Source organism: Convolutriloba macropyga, unplaced genomic scaffold, assembly GCF_964194025.1.
Source record: "Convolutriloba macropyga unplaced genomic scaffold, txConMacr16.3 SCAFFOLD_4476, whole genome shotgun sequence".
Taxonomy (NCBI): Eukaryota; Metazoa; Xenacoelomorpha; order Acoela; family Convolutidae; genus Convolutriloba; species Convolutriloba macropyga.
Genome location: NW_027450102.1, coordinates 2,501 through 17,128, shown reverse-complemented (window position 1 = coordinate 17,128; position 14,628 = coordinate 2,501). Strand labels below are relative to the sequence as shown.

Here is a 14,628-nt window from a genome sequence, read left to right as displayed (position 1 = left end):
ATCATACACACGCAACAGATAGTGACCGCAAAGTACGAAATCAACAGCTCAAGGCCAATTGGCAAAACAGCTGTAAGAAAATTGGCAACTTTGGAGTTCTCAGTGGAGACAAACCGTGGGAGACTTGCGACCAGAATCTACGTCTCCTATATCTTTGTAAAGGGATCGAAGAACCCCGGAACTCCAAAATTAACCAACAGCATTTGCTAATCAAAAAGAACCAATGACAAACGCCATGGGCGACTCTTTCATCAAAGTACGCCAGATAACATACGAAAGATTTGTCTTTTTCTCTTCTCAACAACAGAAAGGTGAGTCTGTTGAAGTTTTTGCCAACCTCTTACCGAGAAAACAAAAAATTGAAATCTAGGTGATGGAGAGACTACGCTCATCCGTGACAATTACATCCTAAAACTTTTGGACTATGGGACGCAAAGGAAGCTCCTCCAAGAAACGGTAAGACCTGCTAAAGCTTTAGAAATAGCCAACCATGTGGAAATGGGTGCACTAAACCAACGGGAAATCAATCAAAACTAGAACAACAGCAATAGTCAATCGTTAAAAGTTGTCAAAAACTACCGAGGTTAAAACCACAAAACAACAACGGAAAAATTACAATCCCAATGAGAATGCCTCCAACAATAACTGAAACCAAAAATAACTGCCGTAACAATGGACATTGTTGGAACAACAATCACAGACAGAATTGCCGTGCAAAAGGTAACAAATGCAACAACCGTGAAATTCTAAAACATTTTGCGTAGATGTGCAGAAAACCAAAAGGGACAAAACCCTAAACACTTCCACCACAACAAACTAATGTCAACCAAATTGAAACAACCCCGGAGAAAAGTGACGATGAAGAATTGGTCAATTACATTTATAGCCATAGAGGACTAGACGAACAGTTGTACAATTATACAAATGAAAGCGACTCAGATAACTATGTCGAAGCCACTTTAGGCGAAATACTAAACAATCTAGAGCCTCCTACCGCAAAAATTCAATTTGTTGGCATCTACTTGATATCAATGATTGACTCTGGTAGAGTATTCAGCATAACAAGCAATAGTTTTGCAAAGGTCTTTCTTGTCAATCGCAACGCAATTCACCCCTCCAAAAACAGCATTATACATATCACACATACGTCAATCATATCGCAAATTCCATTACCACGATCACAAAATGAATTCGCACTACAAATCAAACCTTCAGATAAATCACATTCCATTAAAATTTTGAGTGCAAACGCCTTGCAAAATTCAGACGTTAAAGAATGTGAACAATCTGAACAATTCAGCCCATTAAGCACCATAATTGACACCAAGTCAACAAATCACTACCAAATAACCTAAATGAGCGCGTAAACTAAATTTTCCTACTTTAATTACAAAGTAACCAAATGTTTCTCGCTTTTTTCCTATAACCCTTGTATAAATAATCACTCAAAATCAAAATCAAAATCAAAATCACCACAATCGAAAAAGCCTCAAAGAAAATCAGCAAAGATATACTCCAACTCGAATTAGAGTCCTACTATCCGATAACTCCCATACAAACACAAGTTTTGGGACCAATGACACCTCCGGTATCGATACTACGACCTCAACGAACACCCTCGACGCTAAAAACCAACGTGTCGCAGACAAAACTAATAAGATATTCAGTAAAATGCTCCTCGCAATACTCACTGGAAGGAAGCAATCTTGAATGAGGTCACAGACTCAGGGCTACGCAATCACGAAGCCCGCCTCAATGAGTTCAGTTGCTATATATATACTCATTTTGGAGGGACATGAGTGTAATGAATGGATGCTTTTGTCTGGACGATGCACTCCACCCAACCAGGCAGTTTTGCAATGCTCTCTCTGGCCCAAAAAATTTTGGTAGCCGTTTAATCATTGCTATATTCAAGCAAAACTAGTGAGTACAAATCAAGCACTGACATTATTAAGATTTTAAAAGCAGTGATTCAGCGTAGCAAATAGTCACCTTTAACTAAAAGTAAAAACCAAACAAAGAAAAACAAATACATTCGGCAGCTCTATTCTAAGCGACAAGGCAGTAGAAAAATAATTTAATTGCTATTGATAGGTTTTCTAAGTACCCCACAAGAGAATTAGTACACAATGCATTCCTCTCGAATGTCAATGAATTCCTCAGTACATACAGATATAATTACGGAGCTCCAAGATCTAATAGATTAGAGCAAGCTAAGTGTTTGACGATAAAAAATATTTAGGTTTGTGCACAGAAAATGATATTGAACCTATTTATTCACCTGCAAAGGATCATAGGGCAATCGAACTTGAACGTTTTATTCAAACCCTAAAAAAAATTAGCATGCACGAAACCTCTAATATAACAACTAAACCAGACAGTAAACACCTTAGTTATAATGAAATAACTCAACATTATATAGACGAACATATGATACGTGGACGTTCGTATCTCGCCGATGAACAATGGACAAATACTGGCATGTCTAGTGATCTGGAAGTTGACAAGTTTATTTGCTTCGCAAATGCAAATGCCCATGAACAAGAAAATATGCAGGACAGTTCAAATTGTCTTATGTGATCAGAAGGAATTTCACGTCCATTACTATGAACGGAACTGAGCGTGCAAGTAGAGATAGTGAGGAAGATTAACGCAAATAAAAGTCAAAAAATGAAATTAGACGGATTATTAAAGTATTCGCACCCAGCAGCAGAGTCGGCAAGATGAGCCCTACAACTAGCATGATCAAGGAACCTAACAAAGCAGAAGAGGGATTCAAAAAATTGTACAGTGGGAAAATTGGGACAAAAGAGGAATGATCCACAACTTTGCACAAATAGCTGGACAGACGTCCCACAAAGACAAAAATCGCCTCAAAGAAAAGATATTAAATCATAAGAGGGACCTATTGAGAAAAAAATGTAGGCATTAAAAAAAATCAAAAGATGAAAAATTAAGCAGATGATATCGTTTTTGTTTATACGTCCCGTTCCTGCATTTGCACTACAAGCAATGTTGCTCGCGCAATGAAGATGAGAATCCCCGAAAAGAAACAAATATGACCACTTTTTCAAAGGTATGCCAGATTTAACAAGAAGCATCCACTTTAGCCGTCAACAACCGATTCCTGCGCCACCAACACAACCGCCAACTTCGTCATCATCCCCAATTGACCAATATATTGCAAAAAATCAAACGAACGGCACTCACAAGTGGCACCTCAGACTTTGAATAGTCATCTGTTAGACGATGTGATGGTCAAAAAAAGAAATCTAGCAACCAAAAGTCCCAAAGTCAGCAAACACAGACAATATTTTAAAACATTCAAAATGCACAAGGATACAAGGACCCAATAAAGGATAGAAATGTATCATTTAGTAGCACTTGCTCTCCTCGCAATCCAAATGAGAGATTGAGGTGCAATTCACACCTAAACAATCGGACAGAGAGAGAAATGACGTTCTATGAGGCCGAACGATGTGATGATGACCAGTCTCATTAAAACTTCATTGAAACTCCAAAAGCATTTTATGTTTACGTATTAAATTGATATAATTTTACTATGTAACTGGTGATTGATTGCTAAGTTTTTTGATTTTTTCACTACATTATAATTCCTTGCAATATCCAATACCGTATACAGTTCAATTTAAACCTTAATTTCAATTCAGTTCTTATTTTGCTCTGCAATTAAAATGTTCAATTAGTGGACAAGAAACTGTCTATTCACGTTATAAACATTTCTCTATTTCCTGCTGTTCCTGATGATCAACTTAAGATCATTTTCATTTGCTTTTTGCCATTTAATCTGTAAATATTTTCTTTCTACTCGTTTCGTTGGTACAACTCAGTTGCTAATTCCAACTTAGTCAACTGCTCTTTAAAATAGTGACAAGAAGTTAGACACTTGTAGTAAGTAAATTCTAAATCGACTAACCAGAAGTAGCAAACGCGACGCAAACTCTTTCTCTCTCTAATTGTTAAAATAGCGTTCGCAACGCAATCGGATCTACTAGAAAATCATATCCATCAACACTTCCCCAGTTTACAGTAGAAGTCAATTTAATAATCAGCAATGTTTAATGCTAGTTTTTAGTTTTGTTTTTGCTTCGTACCTGCAATAAGGCTCTAATAACGGCATCAGCAGCCGCTTAATGAGATATTAGGCTTAAACAGGCCAAAAAAGATACCTCCATGTCTGTGGTTGAAAATATATCGATAAAACCTTGATGTGTCTGATTTAAAGCTAATAATTTTTAACTGCTTCACGCCGTGAAGTAAAATTACTATTGTTTCTCTATTCTTTATTACTTATCTTTCAAACATTTTGATGAAGTTTTCACGTCTCGTTTCTAAGCTTTACTGCTTTTATTTTATGTCTCAATAAGGTGAAAAGTTAGTGAAAAATGTGGTCGTGCTGACAGTGTGAGTTTTTAGAAGGTTAATGTTAATTTCAACAAAAAAATGAAAAAAGTACAATTTTTTTAAAAGTAGAAAACGACAAAAATGCAATAGCTACACAGCAGAAATGGGTATCAATCATAACCAGATCATCATTTAATTGCAGAACTTGGTGCAGTAACAGAAGAAAAACAAATTCAATTTGATCGGAGAACTCTCCATCTAGAACCAAACAAAAATTGGTTTCTCAACAACTTAATAACAATAATTTATAGTCCTAGCATTCATGCACCAACTTACAAAATCGTGAAAACTTCAAATTTGACATAAATTTTGTTGATGCAGTTTTAATTTGCAGACAGCGCAAGAAAGCAAACTGAACAGCGCATCATTGGCAATTGAATGACAGGAAAATCAAGACATGCTTAAAATCAAAACAGTAATTAAAAAATATTTACAACCTGAAATTCCGAACATTTGATGTCTGCTTTTGACAGTGCTTGTTTTTTATAGAGTTTGCTCCTTTAAATGGCTAGATTTATGGGTAAATATGTCAAACGTTTTAGCAAGTTGATGACAAGGTGACGGATACCATAATGACGTCACGACCGCACCGCGTGAGACCCGAAACGCTACCATTAGCTGAAACACCAGATGTAATTGAGGAAATTGCAATGAGAAATCAAACAAAATCATCAACAGTTCGACGCAGGCGCAGAGGTACTAAGTTATTGAGTTATTGAGCGTGTTTTCGGGCTGGCGTGAAAACTAGGGACAATCTTTCGTCACTCATTTCTACGCCATAAGTACTTGGCTACCGGACTGTAATTAAATCATTTCCACCTCACCTTTTCTCACGGTTAGTGTTTCTAATTACAAAAATGAAAGGAAACCTAGTTGATGATTAATTTCAAAAAATTCCTTCTCGATACAATTAGTGGATTAGGAAGACAATGAGCGTTTTTACAATTACCCATAGCACTGTTCACAAGAACAATTGAGTCTTTGAATTGGGTCGCAATTAATTACTAAAAAAAATTGGCAATAAATTTTAGTCTAATTACATGCTCAAAACAGTTAATTTTTACCGTGAACAGTCGAGGCGAAATGTAAGCTCTTTCCACGGCATAAAATCATGTTTCCATGTTTTGGGTAACTAAATTCCATTATCGAAAACGCTATTTGAATCGTGAAAAAAGTGGGACACGTTTTGGTCACTCCATTCCAAAAACGCATAATTAATTGAAATTTGCTTTTTGCGTAAACTGACCACGCAAAGATTATGAATTAGACGCCAAACTCTTACATTGACCCAAAATTACTGTGCACAGATGGAAAAATTTCTGAGGATGGGTGAGACCAAACAAGGTAAGACAAAAACACAAAGAAAAAATTACTCTAATCTAAGAAAAATCTAAGAAAAAAGTCTAAGAGAAAAATCTACGGTGAAAATCTAAGAAAAAAATCTAAGAAAAATCTCAGAAAAAATTGCTTGTATTTCATTGAAGTAGTATCCGAAACACGCAATTGGGCCCAAAGGGAAAAAACATTGTGTTCATTTTAAAGCATAGTAGAAACAACTTTTTTATCTCATCAGTTCGTCAATCAGAAAATAAAATGCTTTTGAACAACGCTAACATAGCATAGCCCTATATCTACAATAAAGCGGTATAGTTAGTCAGAAAACTGATTATAAAAGGCTGAAAGGATTTAGAATGGGCAGCTGTCTCATTTAATTTGAACCATATTAAAAAATAGCAGTGTTTAGTGAAAACATTTCGGGGATCAATTTTAGAAAAGGAAAAAAGATGAAATTTTTGAAGAGGATGTGGTACAGTATGACATTGTATTAAAAAGGGGCTATTGTTTTGGGTACACCAAATCTGTTTAATTTTAAGTTATTTTAATTTATTCATTTTGTTTATCAATTAGTTATAATTTCATTGTCAATTTCCTGTTTGAAGATCAAATCTTCATATTTCCCGTTTATTTAATTTGTTTAAAATTTTTGTCTGAACACCCTGTCTGTTCATGTAATCTTGTGATTTGAGTTGCCGCGTTTGGAGATATTTTGATGTGATCAAATTGTTGATCAAATTTAGTTAATTTTGATTTCCTCATTCTGCTCAATTCGCAATTCGTAAGTTTAGTTGCCTCTCTTTATTCTCAAATCCGCTCCGCCAAACATTAAATTATACTCAAACAAATTTAGGCTTTATTTTGCTAAGCGAAATACAAATCTATGAACTAGAGCTAAAATCGTGCCGCCAATTGCACGCATATTTAGCACTCAGAAAAACGGATTTTCACATTTCAAAATTAATTGTGAATTCGCTCCGCGAATTAGCGGATAATTAAGAACAATAAATCCTGTACTTTGGCACCGCTATTTCACTCCCAATACAGTAACGAAATCTGTATGACATGGCGCAGTCAGCTCGCGAGCCTCGAAAAACACCGCTGTCGATAGAGCCATTTTGGGAATGACCAACTTCGGATCCTCCTATAAGATGGGAAAAGTAGCTCTGGGAAATGATTGAGATAGCTTTTATTTGTCCTAGAAATATCACCTTTGATCGCTATGTGTTTTTCTCAAGAAAGCAGAAGAAAGGCGAAGCAGTCGAACATTTCTACAGTATTTTGAAAGAATTGGCGGAAAATTGCGACTTCGAAAATCGAGTAGAGGTAATAGTCAGAGACATCTTCATCACAAGCATGTTGGACGACGACTTCCAACGCAAGCTCCTTCGCGACACAGTTGACCCGGAAAAAGCACTTAGTATAGCTGTAAACATGGAAATGGGACATCAAAATCAACAGAGAATTTCCTCAAACAACAATAAGAGCGCAGCTGGTAGTACGATAAATGCTATACACTCTTTGAATAGATTTCGCGGCGCGGGTGCACGCGGAAATCAGTCAGGCAGAGTAGCAGTCTATCGAGCAACGATTGGTCAGTGTAGAGGATATGGTCAGGTTTGGACTACAACACATCGCCAGGTTTGCACTGCTATGGGTAAAAAATGCAATCATTTTGGTTTGCTCAACCATTTCGCCAAGTTATGTCGGAAAAAGTTAAATAATTCGCGAAATTCTCGTCAAGGTAATCGCATCAGTAATGTAGAAAAAGCTGAAACTACAGAACAAAACACCCATTCTGAAAATCAAAATGTTAATTATATAAACTATAATGAACAATTCCATTCTGACTACGATTCTTTGGACAATAATTAAGTAGCAACAGTAGAAAATGTTAGCACACTGCCTATTGCACTGCAAAATATGACAATAACAATTGGAAATACAGACTGTCATTTACTCCTCCATTCTGGTTGTGGTTGTACTATTATCAATATGTCACCCGCCAGGGAAATAATGCTTATTTGTGCGCAATCACAATGGTCTGAGAAAAACCACTCGAATAAAGTATTTTTCGAACATTATAGCCGAAACTCTAGGAAATCTTAAAATACCAGCTCGCTGTAATGATTGGATAATTCAAAAGCAAAAATCACGGTAGTAGCAGACGGATTTAGACCTATTCTATGACGAGATTTTTTTGATCAACTGGGTATAACAATCTCACAAAGCCTTGCCCAAATATAGAACTCTACAACATAGAAACACCTTGTGCAATAAAAAGAATCGCTGGCAAAAGAATTTCCTGATCTAATATCACGAATAGGAAAATCGAAACACCATACAGTCAATTCAAGATTTCACAGAAATTATCGAGTCAAGCATCGAAAAGGGAAAAAGGGACCAATTCATATTCAACCAAAAGTAAAAATCAAACTTGAAAAATTGTTAAATGAAGGACATATCGAAAAATTAACCTGAATACATATATCGAAATCCTGAATAAAGCTATCCACAAAAACAAATATCAGATGCCAAATATCGATTCGCTAATTCAAACGATTTCACAAACACTGTCAACCGCGCCGCTGGAGACAGCTTATTTCACGACACTCGAATTGCAGTACGCGTGTAGTCAATAAATTTACACAGTGATACGGCCCACCAATGTAGTTTTAATCTCGTAAGCGGAGATATGACCGGCACTTATTGTTTCAAAACGGGGTTTTACGGTCTAACGGATATGCCAGCCGAATTTCAAAAAGCAATTGATTGTACACTCGCCGGCCTAAATAATACATTCTTTTTTTGGACGATATACTGATAGTAAGTAGAGGTGGAATTGAACAAGATCTTAATCTTGTTCGGAAATGTTTGATGAAATTAGATCAAGAAAACCTTCGAATCAATCTCGCAAAATGTCATTTTGCAAAAGATAAAATTGAATGGCTTGGACATAGCATCACTCAAAGAGGCATAACACCATTATCGAAAAAAGCAGATGCAATCGAAAAAATATCTTTGCCTACAAATCTCAAAAAACTCCGATCTTTTATGGGATCAGTTCATCATCTGGGCAAATTTATTCCTAATCTGTCGCAATTATGTTATTCACTTAGACCACTACTTAAGAAAAATGCAAAATTTATATGGACGGATGAACACGAAGAACAATTCAAATTGATAAAAGCGAAGATTGCTGAAACAACCGAAAATAAGCAGTTTAACCCGGAACTAAAAACACGTATAAAATGCGACGCTTCACGTAAAGTTTTGGGTTGTGCATTAGAACAACGAACACCAAACGGTTGGCACACCGTGGCTTCTGCATCGCGATTTTTGAATTCTGTAGAAGATAGATATAGCATCAATGAACTCAAGTTGTTGGGTAATGTTTGGTCTATTGAACATTTCAAATATTATTTATATGGCAAACCATTCTTCGTAATAACTGATCATAGAGCTTTACTTTCGATCATGAAAGAAAATAGAACTAATAAATCCTACAATTGTCGAAAAACACGTTGGGTAGATAGACTACTACCTTTTCATTTTGCGATCGATTTTCCTCTTGGTTCAAAAATGGGACTTGTTGACTATATCTCTCGCGACCCAAAACAAAAAGCTGTTAACATATCTGCATATGACGAACAATTCATAGTTGCTAAATTGGATGTGATTAAGCGCTGCGCGAAACGCCTCTTATTAAATGCAGAGAATTACATCAATTTTGCAGCGCGAAATCCACTTCTAAAACCAGGCTCAAATACCCCAAATTCCATTAACAAATTAGGCAGTGAATTCGCGCCGCGAAATTCAGAATATTCTGCGATTACGAAAAATGATAATACAATTAGCAAATTAGCACCAATTTGCTTAAATTCTAATATCCAAATCAAGACAACCGAAATTCCACACTCGCTTTTTGCCTTGAATCGTTCTACAAAACAGTTGCCCAATAATGTGAAAAATTTCCAACAAATCGCAAACAAATTTCAATGTGTACTCATGATGTCCAACTTTGACGACGAAACCCTAATGCAAGTAAAGCGCTCAACACCCTCAGAGGTCAGATTCGCGGACGAGGCAGGTCTATCAACGGCTCCCGCAGTGCAAGCAACACCCTCAACTCCCAATACCGATACCACAACGGTCACCTCGCCATCTACTGATAATCTTTACACAGATGCCTTCAATTTTGCGCTGTCCAAAATCTTTTCAAGCACTCTAATGGCCAGCCTGACTACCAAGGACGCGATCCTCAAAGAGATAAGAGACTGCATTCTGACGGAAAATGAGGATAGATGCAAGCAGATTTCGCCGTACATTCATACTTTTTGGAAGGACATGCACGTCAAGAACGGATGTGTGTGCATCGATGACAGGATAGCTATACCAAACTCGATCAAAGAAGCCTACGTGGAGGCAATTCACGCAACACACCCAAGCAGCTGGGGAATGACAGATATGGCGACACATGAATGGTGGCCATACATGCATCGGGACATAATATCAAAAACATCAAAGTGCAATCCCTGTGTCACAATCGATTTGGAGACAGTCCGTTGAGAGGAACTAAGTTCTGAAGAAAATTGTGATGTAGACGCAGGAAGCGACACAGAATTGGAACATAACAGGGACAAACTGAGCAAAGATGCGGCCCGAAGAAAGAACGCTGACCCAGAGAAAAAGTCTAGATTGATCACTCATCCTGATGTTGGTCTGCCAGTGCCACGGACAGAGACTTCTTTATCAGTCAAATTAGCCAAGAAAAAAACGAGGACCAAAAGGTCGAAGAAAAGTCTTGATGGGCTTTATGAGGTCTTGGCACCTGGTTCGTCAGTCGTCAAGACGGATGCATATACCTCCGTCATAAAAGAACCAGGAAAAAGAGAAGTCACTATCCGCAACTCCGATTTGGCGAAATTTGGGACAAAGGCAGAGCGCCAAACAGAACTCCAAACTTACGCAAATAGGAGGTCGAAAGTACCCTTCGGGAAAATAACGAAAGATCTAATAAACCAACATGCGAGAGAGGCAAGGAAGTAGTTAGAGGGAAACAAGAGAATGAAAAATAGAAAGATCGCCGACGATGCCAGTGTTGTATCATCCATTCATTCTAACGTCACGAGAGCACTAAGAGTGAGAATGCGGACAAAACCCAAAAGAACAGTAGTACCAGCACCGCCACAGCCACCCTCAGAAAATCTAAGTGATTTCTTGCCGCCAATGGAGCTTCTATTGACATCATTTGTAATTGCGGAGCCACCATCGGGGCCAAAAAGGAAAGCCGCTACCAAAGCAACTGCAGCAATGTAGCCATTATCAAAAATGAAAAGATCTTCTCTGTCAATTACGGAATCAGACGAATCATTAGCGTCTGTCCAAACATGCCCTCCAACAACTTCCTCGTCTACAGCTCCTTCACAAAACAAAAGAAGGCAGCTAATTAAACAGACTCAAATTCAAAATATGTCGATTGTATCTTCAATCAAGAAAGCCGCAGCTCAGAGCCAAGATGTGGAAACAGACTATACAGTAGAAGAATATTCTCAGGGGCCAAATTACGAGGGGCCAGAAACGTCCATGACAGTCGGAGAAGCTGAGAGACTATATGAAAGTGATTCAGATTAAAACTTGCAAAAAACATTAGATTATTATTTATAGTAACCAGTAAATATGTTATTAATTTTCTGATAAACCACATCGTCGTTTATTTTTTCCGAGGGGGAAATGTGGTATAGTATGACATTGTATTAAAAGGGGCTATGGATTTGGGTACACCAAATCTGTTTAATTTTAAGTTATTTTAATTTAGTTCATTTTGTTCTAATTTCATTGTCAATTTCCTGTTTGAAGATCAAATCTTCATATTTCACGTTTATTTAATTTGTTTACAATTTTTGTCTGAAAACCCTGTCTGTTCATGTAGTCTTGTGATTTGTGTTGCCGCGTTTGGAGATATTTTGATGTGATCAAATTGTTGATCAAATTTAGTTAATTTTGATTTCCTCATTCTGCTCAATTCGTAATTCCGTAAGTTTAGTTGCCTCTCTTTATTCTCAAATCCGCTCCGCCAAACACTAAATTGTACTCAAACAATTTTAAGCCTTACTTTGCTAAGCCAAAAACGAATCTATGAACTAGAGCTAAAATCGTGCCGCTAATTGCACGCATATTTAGCACTCAGAAAAACGGATTTTCACATTTCAAAATTAATAGTGAATTGGCTCCGCGAATTAGCGAATAATTAAGAACAATAAATCCTGTACTTTGGCACCGCTATTTCACTCCGAATACAGTAACGAAATCTGTATGACAGAGGAAATAGTTAATTGCTGATATAGAAATGTTTGATTGCTCTCAAACAAAATTTGTAGCTATTATATTAGACTTGCGGTCTTTTTCATCCAGTTTTTTGCTTGAAAGAAAAACATAAACACGTAGCCTCAGAAAGGCATTTAGTTCTCTTATGACCATACGGGTCACTAGTCTCTAAATATCTAGCTATGCGGTCACCGGAGCAGTTTGAGAATTAAGAAATCATGTTGTGAAGTGCAGTTCTTAGAACAAGACAACTCGCTTCCGACCAGATCTCAATCCACCTCTTGCCCCGCATAGTCGCCCCACACGCACTCACTACAAACCATCCCCCACTCCTCCCACTGATGATCACCGTACCCCATGATCAGCTCGCGCATGCATTTATCTAAAACTATCCTCCCTAAGCCGCTGCTAGCTATTGTAGAAGACTGTTCGAGATTAATTAGCCGGTTATTTTTCGTCGGTTATATATAGTAAAAGAAGAGCAGAAAAAATGCTTAAAGTAATTATGAAATTTGTTTTCAAAATTGACAATGAAGAGGACACAACGGCTTTGATAACGCATTATAATTCACTTCGGAACTCGGTAGACTTATTTCATCTCAAGGTTAAAAAAATAATATTTGATTGACGAAAATGTAATTCACAATTTGACAGAAAAATAAAGAATGCAATAAAACAATTCTGTTTGCCAAATTTCAGATGGTGATTATTGATTTCTTCAAGTTTTTGTCTCTTTTTTTGTTTTTTAAACTATAATAACAGAACAACTGCCGGAATTTTTTGTCCAATGAAACGTGGTTCTTGATAACTTTCACTTTGTGAAGAGAAATTTCTCTCACAGGAAAATTGGAACAATTATTGTAAACGTGTAGGGATATACTCTTATTTACCGAAAAATTTTAGCTCGATTTTTTTTTAATTGCTCTCAAACGAGGATTATAGCAATTATATTACTCCTGGGGCCTTTTTATGCAATTTTTCGCTGGACCAAATTTTTGTCGGACACATTTGACTTTTCATCGTCATAAACGAGATAAAGAGGCAGCGCCCAGGGGTTATTAAGTTCTCTTCGAGCTTTTCAACTCACAAGTCTCCTAGTATGAGGTTTACAGAAATTGTTTTGGAGAAGTATACACATGGAGAGAAGAGCGGTTCTTAGAATTTGACAACCCTCACCATTGCCCCTCTAAATTCCCCCACCCCTGCCTCACCCTGGTACATCCCCCGCTGCGCTCACGTCACTCACGCGCCTCCAATAAAACTAAAGCTAGCCTCACTAATCTATAGCCAGTTACTGATGAAGCCAACTGCTTGCTGGTCGTTAGAGAGCAATTTGTCCGACGTTTGCTGGTTATGTTTTGAATTTTTAGCTAAATTAATTTCGAAAAATTTTTGATTGGGCGATTTGCTCTTCGATAATGGGATTAACGAATGAACCCGTTGGGTATTAAGGTTCTGATCAGCTCTCTAAGGGTTGTAATAAGCTCTTAGTGTAGAGCTCAACAAAACTGCTGAAGATCACATGAAGAGTCAGGTTTTGATGGTATAAAGTGCCGTTTTGAGCTCCCCCTCTACACCCCTACCGCAATCTAATTGTCATCACCATTTGAGGCCAGCCTACCTGTGCTTCAGCTAGGTAAAACTAAAGTCAACACCTCTCCTGCCATTCGAGAGCAAATCGAAGCAATTGTCATGTAAAAAAATGTATCAAAATACGGGCCTCCTGGCTCTGAAAATGAGAAAACTGCCAAAAATAATTTACTAAGCGAATCAGAGTTAACCGTTGTTTAACTTCGCATTGCTTCAACTCAATTCGCAGCCATTGCTGCTGCTGTCATCCAAAATAAAAAAAATTGGATTTTCTAAAGCAGAAAACGCGCTTAATTTGATGAAAAAAAAATTATTTATTTTTTTAAAATCTAGAATTGTTTGTTGCAGTTCTTATTCTTGTATAGTAGTGATAAAGTTTAATTATAGTAAAAAACTGTTGTTAGGCCAGTTTTAAAATAGGGTAAATAGACGCTCAAAGTCAACACATATGTTTATGTAAAGTAAAATCAGAGCTTTCGTGTTTCAAAAAGTTACACACAAGTTAGTACTCATGTTTTCAGGAAGTCAGTAGTGTTGTAAATATATTCGCAGAAAGTTTTTGATTATTATGGACAGAACAATTTCACAATTCGATTCGACTTGTGCCTCTCATTTAGAGACAACTCAATCAGGCGCTTTTTCGTTCAATTACTTTCATGTAAATAATTAGTATTTTATTGAAGTATTCATTTCCAGTCACTGAAATAAACATCCTTGGATGAAATCATGTTTCATAAGAGAAAGTAATATTTTTATAACACTAAGCTTATGATGAATTTCGTTCATTTTTTGACTTTTATGGGGTTTTTGACGTTCATGGGTTTTGTTGGGAGAAAAGTTTGCGGGAAAATTTCGCCTCCGTTTCAGAAATAGTTTTATTTTTTGTCATGCTCTCAATTATCATTCCAATTAGAAAGTTGGCTTCACTCAAAACTCGATGTTTTGCTTTTT

General features: G+C 37.0%; 1 protein-coding gene across 1 annotated transcript in view; it reads left to right on the top strand.

Annotated features, from left to right (window-relative positions):
- The first annotated feature begins 672 nt into the window (after positions 1 to 672).
- The window catches only part of LOC142355602 (uncharacterized), a 14,975-nt gene continuing 1,019 nt past the window's right edge, over positions 673 to 14,628 (top strand). Inside the window, exons 1-2 of the mRNA XM_075407710.1 lie at positions 673 to 720; positions 4,968 to 5,121. Of these exons, the coding sequence (XP_075263825.1) occupies positions 673 to 720; positions 4,968 to 5,121 (202 nt within the window). The remainder of the gene's footprint in view (positions 721 to 4,967; positions 5,122 to 14,628) is intronic.